General features: G+C 45.2%; 1 protein-coding gene across 1 annotated transcript in view; it reads left to right on the forward strand.

Annotated features, from left to right (window-relative positions):
- CNTNAP2 (contactin associated protein 2) overlaps window positions 1-21,839 on the forward strand; it is a gene marked incomplete at both ends in the record, with an annotated part of 1,557,236 nt that overhangs the window by 1,377,063 nt on the left and 158,334 nt on the right. The window contains 2 exons of the mRNA XM_080701281.1: window positions 11,721-11,957; window positions 17,950-18,083. Coding sequence (XP_080557407.1) covers window positions 11,721-11,957; window positions 17,950-18,083 — 371 coding nt within the window. The remainder of the gene's footprint in view (window positions 1-11,720; window positions 11,958-17,949; window positions 18,084-21,839) is intronic.

Genomic DNA, 21,839 nt, shown 5'->3' on the forward strand with positions numbered 1-21,839 from the left:
CATCAGTCTTTTTAAAGAGGCTTAATAAAGACCTACCTTTTAAGAGTCCAGAAACCTTGTGAGGTCTCAGACAACTTTATTGGGAAATAACCATATTCTTAAGTTGCATGAAGTAAAATACCATTGGCTTCTAGCACTTTCTACATCCATCCCTCATTCAAGAGAGCAATTCCAGGGAGTTTCTTTAAATCATCTTGTCATCAAATGTGGAAATGACATGAGTTCTTTCCCATTCGGTGAGTAAGCCCCCAACTGTGATAGTCTATCCATATTTAGAAGTATGTCCTCTCAATATGGCAGAATGTTTGAAGACAGTTTGTGCTGACTGAAGGATAGCTCAACACAGGGTTAGAACATTTCAGAAACTCACAAGGCTCAATTAATATACCAACTAAGGTAGTCCCACAAACAAAATAGAAGAGATGAGGAGGAATACTGGCAATGTTATAATCTACAGTTCCATTGACCTTCTTTGATTAGGGCAAATAACATTACAAAAGGTATGCTTTATCCAGGTGTCGTAGCGCATACTGGTGATTGCAGTACTTGGAAGGCTGAGATGAGGGTCGCAGGTTGGAGGGCAGCCTCAGCAAGTAGTGAGACTCATTAACCTAGTGAGACTGTTTCAAAATAAAAAGAAAAGAGTGCTAGGCGTGTAGCTCAGAGGTACAATGCCCATGAATTCAATTCCCAGTGCCACACACAAAAAGATATGTTCTGCCTTTATTTTACTAATAAGCTAATGTAAATGACTTTGCATTTCTGGAAATATATGCAAATAGCTTAAGTGTTGCGGTCAACCACAACTTTCAGATGTGGCTTTTTAAAATCAAAACATAAATCATTATAATATGAACAGAAGTTTATCACAAGTAATAGGACATTTGTGGAATTTCTGGTTGTGGATTTCTGTTAAGTCCTCTGCTGGTGGAGAAATTAGAATTTTATCAATTTTTTTAAAATTATATTTTTAAGTTTGTGGGTAATAAAGAATCAGTGTTTCCCTGGTATTTAGTTGTATTTTTAATTTCAGAGGAAGAAGCGGGAAAGCAAATCACTTTGCGGATCCCTGTAAAAACAGAGCTTGAACAAGCAGAGACTAGAAAGAGCTGAGGTTCAGCAGATCTGCATTTGACTCTGGCTCACTGATCAGCTGGGCGACCTTGAGCAAATGACTCTCCCAGTCCTCAGTGACCTTAAGTAAGAATAACAGTATCCCCCTTAAGGTGTTACTATTGAGGAATTGAGTAAGATAGCGTGAAGAATGCCTACGAGGCCAACTCTTGGAGGGAATTCGACGGTAGATTGTTTCCCTACCGCATATAAATGTGTGTCTGGCTCCCATGGAGTGCCCTCTGCATTGACAAACGCAGTGAGCACCTCTCTGTTCTGGGTGGGGCCACACCAGGAGATTAAACATGGTGCTTGACCTCAGGAACTTCTGTAGTCAAGAATTCTGTACTGATTCAGGGAGATCAGCTGAGCAAGTACTGAATGTGCAGTGTTAAGTATGGAGCATGAAAGGACTTGCTACTTAACAGCAGAATGAACACAAACACCTGGTAGGTGGAACAGGCACAAACTATACGGTGAAGCCAACTACACATGGGCAAGGAGTAACACAGCGCCATTCTTAATATCAGTAGCATCGTGGCAACTATGAATTTGGCAGAGCGGAAATAAATGAGACAGGGACACTCGACCAGGACCTTGACTTGTTAAAGCTATTCAAACAACCATCCAAACGGTTAGACTTTTTCACCTTATAAGTCAACATAGAAGAGGAAAAGCAGTAGAAATGAAGGACATCAATTAAGCTGTTAATTCTTTTGGCTATACTACTCGACATGCGTCTCCTAACATTTTCATGAATACACTGCTCTTTTAACCAATGGTGATGTGTGGGTTGACGGGATGCCATATCCCTGAAGAAGATCGTTTTGCAAATGGAATGAAACTGGCACTTTTCAACCAAGAAAGGTCACTGTGGACCAACTAGTTGGAGAACATTCTTTTTCTACAATTTTTTTTAATTCCTTTCAGCTCAGTTCTGCACACATGTATTGAATATTAGCTTGAGGCCAGAGGCTGACTGAGCACAGGCAAGGTTCTTCTCCTCAATTCCCAGTCTCCTAAGAAGCCAGATGTGCGAGGGAGGCAGGCAGCATCCCACTCCCTGGTCTCCTTCTGGTCCTTCCCTTTCTGTCTAGAGGAATTCATGACGTGCCCTCCATGTTGCTAGACTTGGGACGGTCATTTTCACATTGTTTTTCTATTTTAATTAATTTTGTCGGTGCATGTAATATAGTGAGAGTCGTACTGATACATTCATCTATGCACACAACATACAGCACTTGATCTGTTTCCCTCCCACACGTTCCCCTCTCTGCTACCTCCTCCCTCCCCATACATGGTCGTGAGATTCATCAGGATATTTTCATAAATGTGCTTTATGCTACTGGATCTGCTGTCTTCCCCAAACCTGTCCTCTCTCCCTTCTGCCTTCCCCAGTTCCCTTCTACCACTCTACTGGTCTCTCTCCTTTTCATGAAGTTCAGTATTTTTTCCTTTTTTTGCTCTAGTTTCCACATCTAAGAGAAAACATGAGGCCTTTGTTTTCTGAGTCTGGCTGACCTCACTCAACATGATGTCCTCCTGTTCCATGCATTTTTTTACAAATGATGAAATTTTGCTCTTCTGTAGGGCTGAGTAAAACTCCCTTGTATGTGTAGGGCACATTCTCTTTATCCACCCAGCTGTTGATGGACACCTATGTTGGTTCCTTAGTTCTTGTGACTTGTGCTGCTATAAACACAGGTAGGCATGGACCACCATAGTATTCTCATCTCAGTTCTTTTGCAAAGATACCGAGAAGTGGTATCGCTGGGTCAGATGGTAGTTCCATTAATATTTTGAGAAACTCCCATGCTGATCTCTATAGGGACTGTACTGATTTACAATCGTGCCAACAACGAAAAAGCATTTCTTAGCCGAGCCTTGGGGCGCACACGTGTAATCCGAGCATTCGGAAGGCTGAGACCGGAGGATTGCGGTTCTCAGCTACTTAGTGAGGCCCTCTGCAACTCAGTGAGACCCTGTTTCAAAATAAGGAATAAAAAATTGGGCAGGGGGTGTAGCTCGGAGGTCTAATGTCTCTGGGTTCCATCCCTAGACCCACAAAAAAAAAAGCATCTCTTTTTCCCCACATCCTCATCAGCATGTATTGTTTGTATTCTTAATGATTGCCATTATACTGGAGTGAGATGTAATCTTACTATGGTTATGATTTGCATTTCCCTGACTGCTAAAAATTTTGAAACTTTTTTCATATATTTATGGACATTTGTAATTTTCTTTTGAGAAGTATTTATTAACATTGGTTTCATGATTCCAACTTGCTCTCAAATGGTTTGCAAACTTTATATTATATATATCATATTGTAGGTAATATATTAAATGTAATTTTAGTTTAATTATATCTATATTGATTATATTAAATGTTTTAAACTATAAATATTTAATATCAAATATTACTCATTATTCAATTTACTATTAGAGAGAGAAAAAAACAAATATGGTGAAATATTCAGAGTTAGGGAATTTAGATATGAAGGATGTAGGAGTTATATATACTATTGTTACAACTATTCTGTAAGTCAAAAATTATTTCAAAGTATAGAGGGTTTTGTTTTGTTTTGTTTTGTTTTTTGCAGTACTGGTGATGGAACCCAGGGGCATTCTACCTCCGAGCTACACCCCCAGCCCTATTTTTTATTCTTTATTTTGAAACAAGGTCTCACTGAGTTGCAGAGGGCCTCACCAAGTAGCTGAGGCTGTCCACAAACTGCGATCCTCCTGTCTCAGCCTCCCAAATCCTGGGACGACAAGCGTGCGCCACCACACCTGGCTTAGAGTTCTCTTAAAAATTGAAAATATAAGAATTCAAAACCTGTAATGGCCCAAATCCTGCCTTCTATTCCAACAGTACCTTCTGCTATCTACCACTCCACACTTAATATAAAGCTACACCGTCCACCTAGAGCAGTAGTTGTCATTCCTAGCTGCACAGCAGATGAATCTGAAGAAAGGTTAAAATACACCTGTGAGCAGAACCCTCCCCTGACCAGCTGAGTCAGAATTCTGGGAGGTTACCCCAGATGTGGTTTTTTGAAACGGACGGCCAAGGTTGAGCGGCTTGGGGTTATAGTGTCCTGAACACCTCACTGTGTCACTCCTTCATGCCCGTGTGGGTGCAGCTGCCACGCTCAGAGTCCCCTCGTCCACACTGTCTGTCTTGCAGAAACCGATTTATTTGTCAGTATGGACTCAACATCACTCTTGTCCGGGCAATCCGGGCACTCCCACAGCCCACCCACACACAGTGCAGCCTTCTCTCCTCCTGCCTCTCCGTTGCTAGAGGCCTCGCACACACTACCTTAACGATGTGTTTACTCCACTCCTGCCCAGCTGTGAACTTTCAGGGAAAGGTCCACTTGTTTGGCTTTGTCGCCAGCGTGGGCCCAGCATACAGCAGGATTCCAAGACACATTTACTAACCAAAAGTCAGGCTGTACTTGTTGGAGTAAAGCTATCACACAGAGCTCTGGGGCACTTGAGGAGGTGCTCATCCCACTACATGAGACTCCGGGGGGAGGAGAGGGAGCTTGGAGCAAATGAAGAGTGAAGGAGAAGGGCAGGTGGGGGATGGGAAGGAAGCAGAAGTAGGATGCTCACATGCCCAGGCTGGCTGGACCACATGCAGAGTGTGTGGAGGAGATGGGAGTGGAGTCGGGAAAGGCACGGCCCAGACTATGAGTGGAGGGAGGACCTCTCGTCATTCTGGAAGTAGAGGCTCAGCATGCGGGAGCTCCTCAATGAGAGGAACAATAATTAACGTTTACTTTCTTACCTTACATGGATACAATGCGCCTCCCTCCCGAATGACATGCAAGCGTTTAAGGAGAGGCATGAAGCAGGGCATGGCGGCACACGCTTGTCATCCCAGAACTTGAAAGGATGAGATAGGATTTGCATCAGCCTCAACTGCTTAGCGAGGCCCTCTGCAATTTACTGAGACCCTGTTTCAAAATAAAGGATAAAAAAGAGGGCTGGGGGTGTAGCTTAGAGATAGAATGCCCTTGGGTTCATTCCCCAGTGCTGCAAAAAAAAATTGAAAAAGTGAGAGAAAGATGAATTTTTAGTTTATCAATAACATGCTCAGACCACTGTACAAGGACCATCACTGAAAGATGGCGAAGGAGGGGTGAGAACAGGCAATACCATGAGAGAACACCCCTTGGGAAGTCAATGCAATTGTTAGGGTAAGACCTGAGCACCTGAACTGGAGGCCTGGCAGGAAGATGCCAAGGAGGGAACAGATTGAAAGATGGTTAGGGGAGTTCAGGGTGACCTGGATTTTCTGCCTTTGAGTGACCAGGCAGATGGGGTGTCATTTACCAAACTAGAAGATTTAGGAAGAGTAAGAAACTTTCAGAAATGGATGGACTCTGCTATTAAGAGCCGCCCGAGGGGAGAGAGTTGTAGTTTTCCAACAGGAGGCTGCGGGTCGGGAACAGAGAAGACAAGGCTCACCCAAGAAGTAGGTTTAAAACATAGAGATGACAGCTGAAGGAAATTCTCAGAGCACCAACATTTTTAGGGTAGGTGGAAGATTAAGACCCAGTGAAGAGGACCGATAAGGAAGAGTGGGAAGAAATCAAAGGAAAACCAATGACAAGACCTCCAAAGGGCAGGAGTGGTCCTTCCCCTGGGGAGGAAGGCTCTTTCCCTCTGGTAATCCCAAAGGCCAGGAGATCTCAGCCAGAGCAGTGGTCATGTCGGTGAATGAAGACAGTTAATGCCATGGATCCAGGAAGGGAAAATGGAGACAGATTGCTGCTAGAATGTTTCCTCAGACGGGATCTCTAAACAGCCTTGTAGCCTGCTGACCCAGACTCTGCCCCTGCTTTCTAGAATAGCTCACATTTCGGGTGGCTCCCTTATTTTTCCTGTTCCTTCCTTTCCCCTCATTTGCAAGCTCATCCCCAAACCCGCACCCAGACAATGTTGACTTGTGCAGCCGCAGCCCTGATCCTCCCTTTCTTCTCTCTTGATATACATTTACCCTAGAGATCCCACCCCTGCCAGCGATGTTACTAGTGTCTCTAAGGATGACTCAAAAAGTGCCTGTTTCTAGCTCAGGTGTCTTTGACATTTCTCCATTTCCCAGAGTCAAAGGCACCTCGAATTTTACCTGTTCCAAGCTAAATCCCTGACACAGTCAACCCTATCTTCAACTCCAGCAGGACACGTGTATGCTCTCCTGATCGGGGACTGTCACCGCCTTCCCTCTGGAAAGCCAGGGGCCATCCTTCGTGTTCCTTCCCTCAGCTCCCCACTTCTTAACCGCCATCAAGTTCTGTTCGTGCTGCCCCTAAACGTCTCTTCCTTCTACACACTCACCCAAACCACCATCCCGCCCACTCTGTCCACTGCAATGGCCTCTTCAGTGGTCCTTTCCCTCAATCCATTCACAAAATTACAGTCAGAATGTCCTTTTAAAAGTGAAAGTCAGATTATAGCCCCTTTGCCGAAAGCCCTTCAGGGGGTTTTCATGTAACACACTGCTTTTCATGTAAAGACCCAAATCCTCAAACGCTGTGCCTCCCTCTGGCCCTACCTCCTACCCTTTTGAACATGATCTCTTCTCTTTCTTTCTTTCTTTCTTTCTTTCTTTCTTTCTTTACCCCTAGCACCAGTTAAATCTTACTTTCCTTGAGTTATTACTTTATTTTTATAGTGTATTTGTGTGTGTGCGCGCGTGCGTGTGTGTGTGTGTGTGTGTGTGTGTGTGTGTGTGTGTGTGTGTTGCTGAGAAAGGAACCCAGGGGCATTCTGCCTCTGAGCTACACCCTCAGCCCTATTTCGTTCTTTTATTTTGAAACAGGGTCTCGCTGAGCTGCAGAAGCTGGCTGTGAACCTGCCATTCATTCCCTTACCTCAGTCTCCCAAGTACCGGGCTTACAAACATGCACCACCATGCCCGGCTTCCAGTTATTACTTTAAAGGTAATCAATTCCCTGCTGAATCTCTCGTAGCTCATAGAAAGCACTTCCTGTATTTGAAAGAAGAAATGAAAAAGTCTGACCAGAGGCAGGTATAGGTTCAAGGGACAGTGCATTTAAGATGGGAATGATTTAAAGCCTGTAGCAATTAAAGGATTTGCCCAACCAAGGTCACACAGCCAAGACTAAAACCCACATCTTTTGATTCCTGGCTCCAAATGCACCCCATTAATCCCTGCTTAGATTCTCAGATGAGGTTTCTATGGCGACACCTAGTCTCGGTTGCTTTCTCAGAACACTAACTTATCCATCTCCATAGTGAGGCTCACCCAGGCAGCTTTGGGAACCTGACCCTGGAAGTTCTAGATGCGCAGTGTCTTCCTATTTGAGGTGCTATGAAGGTTTTTTGGAGCTGCTGTTCTTTAACCTCGCTGAAGAAGTCCCCCTGGCTCCCATAGGCCCAAGTCACAGCTCGCTGATGTGTTTAAAATAATATGGGCAGCACCTGCTATCCAGGCTCAACTTGAAAAATTTGTCCTTGGTACTTTTCCTCCCTTGTATAGATTCCAACCCGTAAAGCTTATTACACAGAAATTGTCCTGGAAATGGCTGGGCCTTTAGAGAAAACGGTAGGAAATTGGTTATGATAGGTATCTATTCACCTGAGGACACAGAACTGGTAGAGGTGAACGTGAACCCATCCCACATCCAATGTTGTTAGTCCAAAATGATTATAAGAAATTGAAGGAAACATCAAACAAACAGAAAAAAAGAATCCAGAGGGAAATTGAGCGGTCCACTTGGGGAGGGGAAGCAGATTTTATTCACATAAAACCAGGAGAGAAATTGGTGGTGTTTCAAGACATCGGGACCTTAGGAGAACTTTGTCTAAACAAGCTTAGACAGGGCCGCGCCTCTCAAGTCAACCTGGGAAGAACCAAGCCTACCACAGAGTCAGGCTGCATGCAGAGGTGACGTCCAGGGTCTCCACGAGCAGGGCGCCATGAGAGTCAGGCTGCATGCAGAGGTGACGTCCAGGGTCTCCACGAGCAGGGCGCCATGAGAGTCAGGCTGCATGCAGAGGTGACGTCCAGAGTCTCCACGAGCAGGGCGCCATGAGAGTCACTTGAGTCTTTTACTTGATAACTAATTAAAAAGCAGCTAATGAGAACAATCACTGTGGGCAGCGGACATCAGCCATGAAAGAGTTTCATGTCCTGAGGCTGAGGCTCAGGCCTGTGCGGCCCCCGCTGCGGCCTCTGCTTCCCAGGAGAGCCTCTCAGACTTCAGCAGAAGCTGCCCAGAGTTTCCATGGTCTGGGACAGATCTGGGACAGATAGCTGGGAAGTGGTAAAGGAGGGATTGGAGAGGCAGGAAAGAGGAAACACATATTAAGGCTTTGTTTATAGCAGAGAGTAAAAAGAAGGATACCCAAAAAGAGGATACTCAACTCACCACAACAGAGTTCAATAAATGTGGCAGACCTCAGTGGCTGGTGACCATGTATGGAGAGATTGTGTGCCAGATCTAGTATACAGTCTAGGTGACCTCTCATTTAGTGTTGCCATGTTGGCAGCTTGAAATCAAATGTGGTAGCAGTATTTACACCATGGAAATCAGCAAGAACTACTAAATGAGGTCTTCTCTCTCCCACGGAGCCAGTCATTCAGCATCTACCCACATACCCCTGGGTCCGTTAGACGATATCCTTGTGGGAAGGGTTCCCTGGAGTTCTTACATCCGGGATGAACTTTAACGTCTCTTGTTGCTTTTCTGTTTTAATTACTAACACACGGTAGCATTCTTCAAGTATCTCTTATTACACATCCACTGTGGCTCAGCTTTTGTAGACTCTCCTGGCAAAGCTACCATCATTTACACCATCAAATCTGTGGGGAAATATTTTCAAGTTGCGAGTTACTGACTTTGAAATAAACTTTTGGAGAAGAGCCCACTCGTGATTGGGGTATTTTCTATTCTGGGTCCCCAGGGAAGTTAGAGCACAAAAGAATCGTGTCAGTTTTTAAATATAGGTTACCAACTGTATCCTAAGTATGAAGGCAAAAGGGACTTAACCTGAGGAAGAAAAGATGAGGAGAAATTTAATTATAGGCCTGAGTGTTAACTGACTTGTTTAGCTTTTTGTTTTTCGTGTTTAGGTTTTTTTTTTTTTTTATGGTTCTTCTGTAAACCTTGGGGATTTGGTTAGACAAGGGGATGAATATCTTTCTGGTATTATTCTAGGACAAATAATTTGTGAATTTTATTGCCAACATTTGCAAATTTATTTTCCTCCATCAGGGTTAATTTACACAAGTTCAGGGCTAAGAACCAAAAAATAGTTAATGTAAGGTCTCTTGTATATTTTAAGATTACTGTCACCTTTATGATCCAAAGTCTATAAATGGCATAATATATTTTAACATTTTGAGAAATATGTCATTCAACAAATATCTTTTAAAACATATCTTGAAATACATCTAAAATTTACAAAAATGATTACAACCAAAATCATCTTTCTGTAAAAATAAATATTATAAAACTTAGAGCATGTCTTATTAGTATAAAACCCTTAAATCAAGCATTCTAAATCAATACTTTTTGATAATCTCATGAGGGAAATGATGTTATTTGGGGCTAGCTTAATTAGCGTTATTTTACTTCTTCATTTAGAAAGGATAGAGATATAACTTCCTAAAAGATAATACAGTAATCTGATTTGGCATTTCTTTAAAATGATCTGAAACGCTGAAATGACAGCTGTAAATCTGCCACCTGGAACCGCAGCGATGATTTACAGCACTCCTGGGCCTGGGTTTAACAGTTGGTTTATGATGTGGTCTCAGAGTAATACATTTAAGTCTGAGATGTCCCTTCCTCCAAAGCTGACATCAATGCATAACGCTTTCTAATGATGACTAGACAGCACACCAAAAGCATTCTCCGAAGCATATTTTGGGGTTTGTTTATCTAAAATTCTGTAGGTTTCTGAATTTTCCTTCATGACAGGCCTTGGAATGGCTGTCTTCAGTTGAGCTGCTAAGTGCAAAGTATCTGGCTCCGGCAGAGCCTGCCCAGCTACCTGCTCCATCTGGTAACCATCCTCCCTCGTCCTCCCAGCTGCATCACCAGAGAACCTGTTAAAAGTGCTGGTTGGGGGCAGAAACTGAGCTGAGTTCTAGGACTGGCCTGGGGGTGAGCATGTTAGCAGGCTCCCACACAGATAGGCCAAAAACTGTCAGTTCTGCTCTCTCTGGCTCTGGCTCTGGCTCTGGCTCTGGCTCTGGCTCTGGAGGTGGGAAGCCTGGGGGATGGGCTGCACCTGTCACTTAGGAACCTGAGGGTCTTGGAGGTTCCCCTGCTCGATGTGCTCCTGCTTCCCAGGCCCCTTTCTCCCCAGACTCTCAGTCCTGAGTTTCAAGTACCTGATGTCCTATCTGTTCATCTCCTCTGTCTGCCCGCCTCTGATTTGTTTGAAACCTCTGGCCTCCCCCTCTTCTCCTCCTAAGCCCCACATCCACCACTTCTCTCCCACAGCCCCCAACCTGTTCTCAGAGGATGCAGCCCACGCCCTCTGGTAGAAGCTTTCCGTGGCAAAGCGAACTCCTCAGGGTTTATTGGCTCAGGATAGCCTGTTCTGTGTCCCCAGCTCTGTTAGGCAGGATTCCAGAGCCCAGTCTTAGGGGCGTCCATCTGTCCCACAGACTCAGAACTAGGGATATCAGGTCACCTGTGTCTGTCTCACTAGTCAAAAACGCAGTAGGCGCCTCAGCAGCCCCAAGAGAGTGACAGACGTCGAAGGTGCACGTGCGTTTTGTCACGGTGGCACGGCCTCAGACCGCAGGTCTCTCTACCCAGCGTGTCTATGTGCTGCAAGGCCTCGGTCAGTTGGAGAAGTCTCTTCCCCTAAGGCTGCACAGCGAATTAACCCCAGATTTGAATCCAGTTCTCTCTCATTTCACATCTTGTGAGTTGAAACCCTGGGCACAAAGTCTCACAAGTCCTTGGGTTGATCATGGGCTCTTCTCTGTGAATGCCCCAATCTAATACATTCTTGAAGAGAATGCTCTGATGGGCTCCTTAAATCAGGGACTTAAGGTAAAGTTCTGCCTTTTGTCTTCAGCTTATGCCTTGACCTAAAATTTAGGTTTTGGTTCTGAGTGCTGTACATGAACTCGCTTACTGGTATACTTTCATTTGTTTAATTTTTATTACATTTTTTTGTGGTACTGAGGATGGAACCCAGGGGCATTCCATCTCTGAGCTACATCCCCAGCCCTATTGTTTTATTTTTACTTTGAAACAGGGTCTCACTGAATTGCAAAGGGTCTCACTAAGTGGCCGAGACTGTCCTTGAACCACGATCCTCCTGTCTCAGTCTCCCAATTATTACAATTTTTAAATTTTACAGGTTTCCATACTCTATTATATTCTCTTTTATTTGTTGGTTTCTAATTTTCAGGAGTGTATCTGTGTTGTTGGAATAGCATTTGTCTTTATAGAAGTTTACTCAGTCCGACCGACCTCTTTCTGGGGCTACTATCTCCCCTCAGTGTCTTGTTTTATCAAATCAGCAGTCCACCCAGGTTTAAAATGTTGTCCATGTCACCATCAGACCTCATCTGATTTTTCAGTTTTGTCTTGCCTTTTCGACAGATGTCGGCGCATTTTTTGAAGAGGGGATGTGGCTACGGTATAACTTCCAGGTCCCCACCGTCGGTGCCAAAGACTCGGCCAGCAGAGCAGAGAACTCTCCAGACCAGCAGCACTCGGCCCCAGACCTGGCCCAGGAGCACGTCCTGTTCAGCTTCAGCACCACCAAGGCGCCGGGCATCCTCCTCTACGTCAGCTCTCTCACCACAGACTTCTTGGCAGTTCTTGTCAAACCCACTGGTAAGGACGAGGGGAGCCATCTTCTGCCATTTCATGGTGGGCAGGCAGAATGTTCTAGTAAGAGTATGAACTCTTCCTAGCGTGTTTTTTTTTTTTCCCCAGAAGATGTTGAGCAAGTTGCCTAACTTCTTTGAACTTCATATCTCTGCGTAAAAGCCAGGAAACAGCTTTTCAGTTGAGCATTTTATACTAATAACATTGATAACTCGTGTCGTGTTTTTTTCAAGAACTATATTATAGCCCAGTGTGGTGGCACACACCTGTAATTTCAGTACTTGGGAGGCTGAGACAGGAGGATTGCAGGTTCACTGTTAGCCTTAGAAATTTAGTGAGGCTCTCGGCAACTTAGCAAGACCCTGTTTCAAAATAAAATAAAATAGGGCTGTGGGTATAGCTCAGAGGTGGAATGTCCTTGAAGTCAATCCCTAGTAGCACAAAAAAATTAAAAATTAACTACAATACATAAATATGAGATGCTTTCATATATATAATTCCCATTTACAAGGCTCCACCTTGGGCTATCCAGGCAGACAGGTCTTGCAGCTCTGCCCTCTACTGTCCTCTTGCTCCCAACCCTTGCCCACGACCAGGATAGACATCTTCTAGTTCAGCATTTCCCAATATTGCTCATGCCATGGGACCACAGAGAAGGGTTCTACCTGAATGGTGCGTGGGCGAATGGGTAGGGCTGTGTTGGAAGGCCGCCCCCAGGAGCCTCCGGCTGCCCTGCCTCCCACAGATCTGCTGCCACGAAGGGACACTTGTTCCCAGCACCCCGTTACCCATTGGAGAGACAACATATCACTGGGAGGCTCTGCCCTGGTCCATCTCTCTACTCCCAGCACAGCCAGAGAAGTTCTCCTTTCTGTGGGCGTTGTTTAGTGGGGATATTATAGAACTCAATGCTTTAAAACACTTGGCCATCAGGGAGAATGGGTGGAACCCCAAATCCCACAGCCTTGCAGTCAATACCCACTGGCCTCGTGGAAAAGAACCAGGACTCTCTGGTTTTGAATTCTGCCTTTTTCCAGTCCCCTGAACAATCAGTGAGCAGCCCATACCTCAGTTTCCCAGTCTATAAAACAGTGTCTTCCTCACTGGATGATGGTAAAGCTCCAATGAGTTACTGTGTCTTAGGTGCTACATAGCACAGACGCGTCAAGACAATAGAGAAGGCTGAGTAATGACCAGAGCACACTGGTTTGGTCTGCACCTTGCCACGTATTGAGCATCCTCTACTCTTCATTGTCAAGGAATCCCTGCTCCCCAAACACTCTGTGTCCCCCCTCACGCCCACAGCCCTTCATACCTGGACACCCTCACCTCGATACCCGCCCTCTAGGCCCAGAGCAAGTCTCTCCTCCTTCCAGTGACTTCTCTTGCCTTCAAACTCCAATTACACTTATTTTCAATGTCATTTGTTTGGCACTTAATGTACTGTATTGTTATCTGTCTGTGTTATAAATATGCCCTGTCTTCCTGGAGAGATGAAAAGCTCCCAGCACTACATCTCCTGCCTGCAGTAGGTGCCCCTGTAAGTGTTTGCTGATGATAATGATGATGGCCAGGAGAGAATAAATCTGTTAAGCACGTTATTTGCTGCAGCCAATAAAAGAGCAGTCCCTTATAACGCCATTAATTCTCCAGGGAGATGAACAAGAGACAGAAGGAGTGAAGTATCTCTCCATTTAAATAATATTTTACTTTAATGGGCAAATATTAACATTCTCCCCACTATCATTTAGTGGTCCTCTTCTGCTGTTATTTGAAAGGAATAAATATATCATTTAAATTTCATTATTCAAGAATATTTCCATTGTTGTTTATAGATATTCACTATATATAAATTTAAAGTTCCAACTCATCGTTTTCCTCAAAGCAAATAATTTCTGTTGCTATTATGTGAAGCACTTATACGAATTTTAAATCCCACTTACAAAGCCCGAGAAAGCTAGAAAAGAAAAATAATGAAAACAACTTAAAATTTTTTTTTTTCATACTGGGGACTGATCACGGGGCCATGCATGCTAGGCAACCAGTCTACCATTGAGCTGCATTCCCAGCCCTCCCCCTCTTTGTGTGTTGTGTGTGTGTGTGTGTGCGTGCGTGTGTGTGTGTGTGTATCTGTATGTGTGGTACTGGGGATGCGGTCCAGGGGAATTCCACCTCTCGGGCTGGCCTTGAGCTGGCAATCCTCCTGCCGCATCCTCCTGAGTAGCTGGGATTGCAGGTGTGCACCATCATACCTGGCTTAATTCTGATGTTAATAGAACTGGAGAACAGAAGAGGACCTCTGACAAGGAGGCAGCGGAGAGGTGTATGTCCAGGCTTTTGTAATCGTCAGAGCCTCCTTTTACTTACCTCTGTATCCCCAGATCCATGCACAGCACCTGGCCAGCACTGGGGGCTCAGGGGCGGTTATCTGCATTAGAAGGGAACTCCACAGCATAACCAGACAGCTCCCTTTCCGACTTTGAGAAAAGCTGTGCTTTGTAGAGGCCCTAAAGAAGTGTGTTCCGAGGAAGAAAGTAGATGATGAATCAATGCAGCCGCGTGTTTGACAAACCTGCCTGTCATTATATGATGCCCGGGCGTCAGAAGTGAAAACCCAAGACAGCTGGCTCGTTGGTTCCGCGTGTTGCCAAACACCTGCCTAATCATTGCCTTCACTTGCCAATAGTGATTACTTTTAATGCTGTTAGGGTAAAGGAAACTCCGGGAAGATGCCGAAGAGTGGGTGGAGAGGCGCCCGGGATGGGGAAACAGCGTCTTTCATGGCCCTGAGGTGAGAGGAGAATGGAATTTTCTAGAGAATAGGAGGGGGTTCAAGCCAGGTTGAATATAAAAGCAGGAAAGAGAGAGACAGAGAGAGAGATGATTTGAAAATAAAGGAGCAAGCAGAACTCAAGTCAGGGCATCACGAGCTATATTGAGGATGTTATCATCCTGTATACAACAAAAGGCTTTAAGGGTTTTTAATAAACCACTGAGATAATTGTGCATTTTGCAAAGCTCTCTTTGCACCTTGCAAGAAAACTCTGGGAAGAAGGAGGCACAGAAGCAGGGAGATCCTTTCACAAATGTACTCAACACACATTTATTAAGCACCTGCTGTGGGTCAGCTAGCAGTCTAAATATTGAGCATAGAGTGGAAAGGAGAATAGACGAAACTTCTCGCTCCCATGGGGCTACAGTGAAATCAGAAGACAGAGGAGCCAACTAAGTATAGCCTACACATGGTATGTTGTAAGGTAAGAACTTTTATGGGGAAAATATAAAACAGAAAAGGAAGGACCTTGTGAAGGACTGGAGTTAAGCTGGGGGTCTGGTGTGCGTGCGCCCCACTCACAGTCTGAACAGGATCACCGTGGAGGCAGATGAACACTGAAGAGAGGGTGTTAAGGACTGGGCCATGGGGGCTTAGGGAGTAAGGTGTCCATAAGTGGGGTTGAGGATCAAGAAGGGAAAGCCGAGTGTAGAAAGCCTTGTCTCCAGGACAGAGGCACACCGCTGTGGCGCATGCCCCTCCAGAGGTCTTGGGGGCCCCAGAGAGCAGCCCAGGGGAGCCAAGAAGATGGAAGTGAGGCTGGAGGCTCACGGGAAATAGGGAAGGTACTCTACGCACAGCGCACCTACACGTCCCCCGCAATAGGAGTGCCGTGGTTAATAAGATGGAGAAGAATGGGTGGATTTAGCATTTAAGAGAATAAAGTCAACTGTGCTTGGTAGAAATGTTATAAGCAAAGACACCTAAGATAAGATGCTGAGGCTGGGCATGGCGGTGCATGCCTGTAATCCCAGTACTTGGAAGGCTGAGACAGAAAGATCTCGGGTGTGGGGGCAATCTCAGCAACCTAGTGAGACCAGCGTCAAAAACAGAAGAAAAAAATTTAGAAGGGCTAGTGTTGTAGTTAAGAAGTAGAATACTGCTGGATTCAGTCCCCATTACCACACACACACACACACACACTTACTACTGTGAAATTTAAAAATAGTGAAGTTTTGTTGAATTTTGTCCAGAAAGCAAAAGTATGGAAGACTTAATTCCATACTTAATTCCATTAATTCTTTTTATTGTTTTTGTAGCGCTGGGGATGGAACCCAGGGCCCTTCTACCTTTGAGCTACACCTCTAGCCATATTTTTTTTTATTCTTTATTTTGAAACAGCATCTCTCTGAGTTGCAAAGGGCCTCACTAAGTAGCTGAGGCTGTCGGCGAACCACAGTCTTCGTGTCTTAGTCTCCCGAATGCTGGGATCACAAGCGTGCACCACCATGACCGGCTACACAGTTAATTCTTGATTACCTGAACAAATGTTTCTTACAGCTCCAGGAGCATGGTGCTGTGTTTTAAATGGCATGTGTGATTCTAGAAGACCTAAATGAGGAAAGGCAACACTTAGGAAGCACTGCCTTTAGTTGTGCGTGTGCATACATGTGCCTGAGATTTGTGTGGTGGAAGAGACTGCCAAGAGGTTGAGAGTAGTTATCTCTGCATAGTGGGATTTGGGGTGGCATTATTCTATTTGCTTTTCTTTTTGTTTGCTTTCTCTGTTTTGATGATCGCGTTGGACCTTACAGCTTAAGCATCAGAAGATCGGTCTCATTTCTCTAGAGGGAAAATGGGAGAAGCAACAATCCGTCAGGAGGTTTATAGTTGATCAGACTCTTGCTAGGTTCCTGCTTCTGTTTTTGATCAAACCTGATTAACAGTGTGAAAATTCCAATTTGAATATAAAAAGAAATTAAAAATTAAATGAAATAAAAATTTAGTGTTCTTCAAAAATCACAAATAAGAAATAAGATTGAAGCCAGGCATGGTGGAGCATGCTTATAATTCCAGTACTTGGGAGGCTGAGACAGGAGGATCACAGGTTTGAAGGACGGAGGCCCTCTACAACCCTCTACAACTTAGACTCTGTTTCAAAATAGAGAGCAAAAGAGGGCTGGGAGTGTAGCTCAGAGGTAGAATGGCCCGGGGTCCCATCCCCAGTACCACAAGAAAAGAAAAAACAGAAAGAAGAGTGACTCTTGCTATGCGGATGAGTTAAAAATTGGATTCATGATGTCATAGTTGCCTTTTTGGATGTCATTTGTAATTGTTGAGAAAAAGCAAAGAGAAAGCAAAAGTTGGAGAGGAAAAGTGAAGTGCCATCGAGGGGACTAGGGGCACGTAGAACACACATCCTCTTCTTTAATTTGCATTTGGCCAATCTCTAACCTAAAATGAAATCTATCACTTTATTTTCTCTGTCTCAGTGAGGCAACCCCAAGTCCCATGTATTTATCTTTGCAAATCATGTTTATTTTTCATACCGAATATTCATTCATGATGTGTTTCTAGGCCAATCCTTTACTGATGGAGTGAGACCTTCCCTGCAGTCGACATTTATTTTTTATTTCACATAATATTTTGTGGGCTCCCAGGTGTCTCTACAGTCTTATATTGTATATGTTCTCATTCTTCATTTCCAGGCAGGAGCCCAACTTGAAACATTTAGACCATTTGCTGCTTCAACTTGGCCATAATGGGCACCAAGGTTGATTGTTGCCAGGTTGTAAACACCCGTGAACCTGTGCTGTTAACCCTTGTATACTGGTAGGCACTGAAACAGTGAATCCAGATTCAAAGCTGAGGTGGTTCTCAATGGACGTCAAAGGAGGGAACAGAGTTTAAATGAACCCTAAGCTATGGGCATGAGAGGGTGGCATCAAAATGAAATACAGACAGCCAGGTGCGGTGGTGCATGCTTGTAATCCCAGCACTTGGGAGGCTGAGACAGGGGGATTGCAGGTTTGAGGACAGCCTCATCAATGAGTAAGACTTTCATCAACCTAGAAAGACTCTGTTTCCAAATAAAATTAAAATCAGGCTGGGAGTGTAGTTTGGAGGTAGAATGTTCCTGAGCTCAATCTCCAGTAGCCCTCCAAAGAAAGAAAGAAATTAAATACAGAGCAAATAGTGACTGGGGTTTCTTTCTTTTTTCTATAGGAGGCCTGCAGATTCGGTACAACCTGGGAGGGACCCGAGAGCCTTATAACATTGATGTAGACCACAGAAACATGGCCAACGGACAGCCCCACAGCGTCAACATCACCCGCCAGGAGAAGACCATAATTCTCAAGGTACACATATGTTCGCATGTCAATTACACATGTAATAATAATATGACGTTAGTCTCCATGTTGTGCAATTGCTGGTTTTCTTTTGAGGGATTCGGCAGGTAGAAGACACAGTTATTATGGTTTCTATGAGAGGTGCTTACTTCATGATACACACAGTCATCTCTTGGTACCCAAGGGAGGATGGGCCCAGGATCCCGGGTGGACGCCAAAATCTGAGGTTGCTCAAGTCCCTTATATAAAATGTAGTGTTTGCAGAGAACCTACACACACCCTCCCATGCACTTTAACTCATGTCTTGATTTCTTATTAGACCTGATATAATATAAATGCTCTGTAAGTGGTTGTTATCCTATATTGTCTATGGACTAATGAGAAGATGTACATGCTCCTCACAGGTGTCATTTTATTTTAGAATATTTTTTAATTGCTGTTGGTTGAATGTGAGTACACAGGCCTATTTATGGAGTGGGGACTATAATCCTTACAGGAAAGGCATTAGCAGAGTCAGGGGTAAGCAGATCTTTCCAGGAGAGTATTTACCGTGTATGCTGTTGGTGGCTTGCCCCCCTGGAGACCCGTCTCTCACCTCACCATCTACCAGGCCTCCGGTTCTACCCATTGTGTCATCTGTCCTGGCCACACCCTCAGAGGTCCAAAGCTTCTCGTGTTTCCCAGCAAAGGTCATTCTGGTTTGGCCGACCTGCTTGTCTCACAACTCTCCACAATAGGAATAACTCCATATTTTTCCCTTTGCAGAGGTTTGCCTTCAAAATCCTCAAAACATAGTCTTTCCCCCCCAGAATCTCTGGCTCTGGCTGGAGGCGTGCCACTCGCAAAGGGACGGTTTCATTATGACACTCGAGTTTCATCTCAGGCTCATTTATCGCCCCTACCCCAGTGCCAATTTTTCACAATGGAGAACCCAGCCTGGGAGACACCATGAATAAAACAGAAGGAGGAGTCTCCCCGGGAACAAAGCCCAAAGATCAAGGGTGGGAGCTGTCACCACAGTCTCTAGGAGGAGTTCAAAATAGATACCTGTCAGGACAGAGAGCAGCAGGAGGAGGCTGCCTGTCAGCACAGCCCAGTGCCACGTGGCAGGGCTCAGCAGCCTCTCAGGCCTCCTTAGGATGCAGCTGGGTGCTGGGGGAAGCTGGGGTGCAGAGAAGAGGCACAAGCCCTGTCTCTGCTGAGCGCTGGCGCCTGTCAGATCCATAACTTGATCTAAAGCTCGTGTGTGGCCTTTAGCAGTGATTGCTAGAGGGCATCTTAAGGAGAGGTCTTTCCCAGAAAAATGACAACACAATCTTTGTGTTGTCACGATAGATGGCTCGATATGCCATCTATCAAATGGGGCGTGAATGAGGTCATCTCCTAGTGACCAACAGAGTCCCTGAGCCCAGCACAGAGACTGGCACCCCGAGGTGCTGCAGATCATTTACTGAGCAAATCGTGCCTGTCCCTAACCACAACGAATTCATTCAGAAAAGCCAGCAAGTCCAGGAGCCAGATGGCTTGACGCCATTTCATGGACAATGTGTTCGACGGCTTTTAGTTGGACATTCTCTATTTCAAACCACCCAGTCTGTCACCTCTGTTACTGAAAGTGGCTTATCTTGACCCATCTCCATTGCAAAAGTAATGCTAAGAGTTAAGAAGAACTAAACAATTAGCATTAAAGATACCACAGCCATAGTTTTTTTAGGGTTAACCCTCACTCTCTGTTGCAAAGCACTAGAGATTGACCTTAACTCGGGAAGAGGGGTGGCAAATTTAAGAACTGGGGGCACAGGAAACCAGAGATCTCAGTGTCCAAAATGCCAGAATCCAGAGGACTGGGAGGTGGGGATGGAGTTTTATTATTCAAGATGTTTTGAGCGAGGAAGGGAGAGAAGGAGGGAGGGAGGGAAGGAGGGAAAGAGAAAGGGAGGAAGGAAAGAAGGAAAGAAGGAAAAAAGAAAGATTTAAAATTAAATTTGAATTTATTGGGGAAATTTTCTAGAGAAAATCACAAAATTATGCGATGTAAGGTAAAGAAAACCAAGACTTTGGAAAGAAAATTCAAGGGTCCTGGAAAATTAAAACCATAGACTGAAATACTCCTGGTCCAGCATCTCTGCCCCCTCCCTTCCCTGCCCTCTCCCTCCTTCCGAGTCTCTCCCATCTCTTCCCCGTCTCCCTCTGCAGCCTGGGTTGCGTAGCTCTCACTTGAGCTCCGTCTCGCACACATCACGATGACAGTCACTGGAGTCCTGGGCCCCCAGTTCTGCTAGCAGAAGAAAGAGAACTACTTCTTGATTCTCGTCTTCAGATCCCAGTGACACTCTGACTGGTCACTCGCTCACTGCTATGGGGAAAGGGGAACCGTGGCCCATGTGTGGGAAGAGATATAATAAATAGTCCCGGATAAAATCCTATACGTAGAGTGGAGAGTTGAGAAATCTCCAAGAGAACAGGCACAGCTCCAAAGAAAGGGGTCGTGATGGGTATGGAAAGTTCTGGATGGGCCATGCTCAAAGGGGGGGGTGGGGGGGGTAGAGGACAGAAGCGTTCCAAACAGCAAGCAAGGGCTTCTGCTATGGGAATTCCACCCACAGATGCCTGAGGGCCCTGCCTCCCGCCATCTTGTGGCAGGAAGTGATGCAGTGTGGCAGGAAGTGATGCAGTCGGGGAGAGATCCCCGGATGTGTTTAGACCTCCAGCATGAGCTGCTGCTGGTGGGAAAGATTTTCCTGGTCCCTTCCAGCCAGCCCAGCCCCTTCTCTGCAGGGAGAATGGGGAGGAGGGTAGAAGATGGTAGAGGAAGAGAAGACAGGACCCCGCAGAAGTCATTCTGAAGAACTCCAAAAAACGCTCTAGTTTCTTTCTTAAACAATCCATCTTGAGAACTTCTACACCCTTAGCAATATGTGGGAAGAGATATGATAAAGCGTCAGTAGTGACTGTTGCTAGGGGAGAGGGTTGTGAATGGTCCTATTTCCCCTGGAGTTTTCTGCATTTTCTCATTCTCCGGGATAAGCATGTTTTGTGTGTTTATAATGGAGCAAAACCACAGACCATGCATATATTCTCGACCTCTTCCAGTAGACCCCACTTAAGATATAATGGCGAGGAGCCTTAATTTCAAATTAAAACTCACTTATATTCAAAGAACAAAATCAAGGCTAATTCCGAGCTGCATTTGAAAATGCTGTGGAAGTGAGCCTTAGGAATTAAAGTGAGCTTTATGCCTTTACACCTGCTCAAACAGCATAGAATTTAGATGGTGTTTATCAGTGTTTATGGTGTTTTTAAAATCAGGTTTACCTTCAAGCCGGGTTTGGCTAAAGCTAACATCAAATTAATTTGCATTCCCTGAGCACACACCTCCTGAAACAGTGCTGAGCACTTGAGAGAAATTGACCTTGGATGAAACATTTGCTGCCAAAAAATAAAGTGCCCCATCTCCGCGCAGATAATGACGAACAGGCGCTCGCAGGAATCAGACAGCAGAGTGAGTGGGAGCCCGTGACAGCCCTGGGTGGCCCCGCGGATGGAAACTGGCCTTGCAGCAGGGATAATGGCTTAAGGCTCGATGCCAGTCAAAACGTAAACCACCTGGAGGAGGCAGAGCGCGTGAAGAGGTCCTGTACGCCATGGCACGTCGGGCCGATTAGCGCGAAAACAAACCAGCGCCGCAGCCCGCAGCAGCAAGGCCTCCCGCCACGGTCCCTGCTGCTGCCCAGGATTCCTTTCCCTCCTACCTCTGTCCCTCTT

This window comes from Muscardinus avellanarius, assembly GCF_963383645.1.
Source record: "Muscardinus avellanarius genome assembly, chromosome: 9".
Classification (NCBI taxonomy): domain Eukaryota; kingdom Metazoa; phylum Chordata; class Mammalia; order Rodentia; family Gliridae; genus Muscardinus; species Muscardinus avellanarius.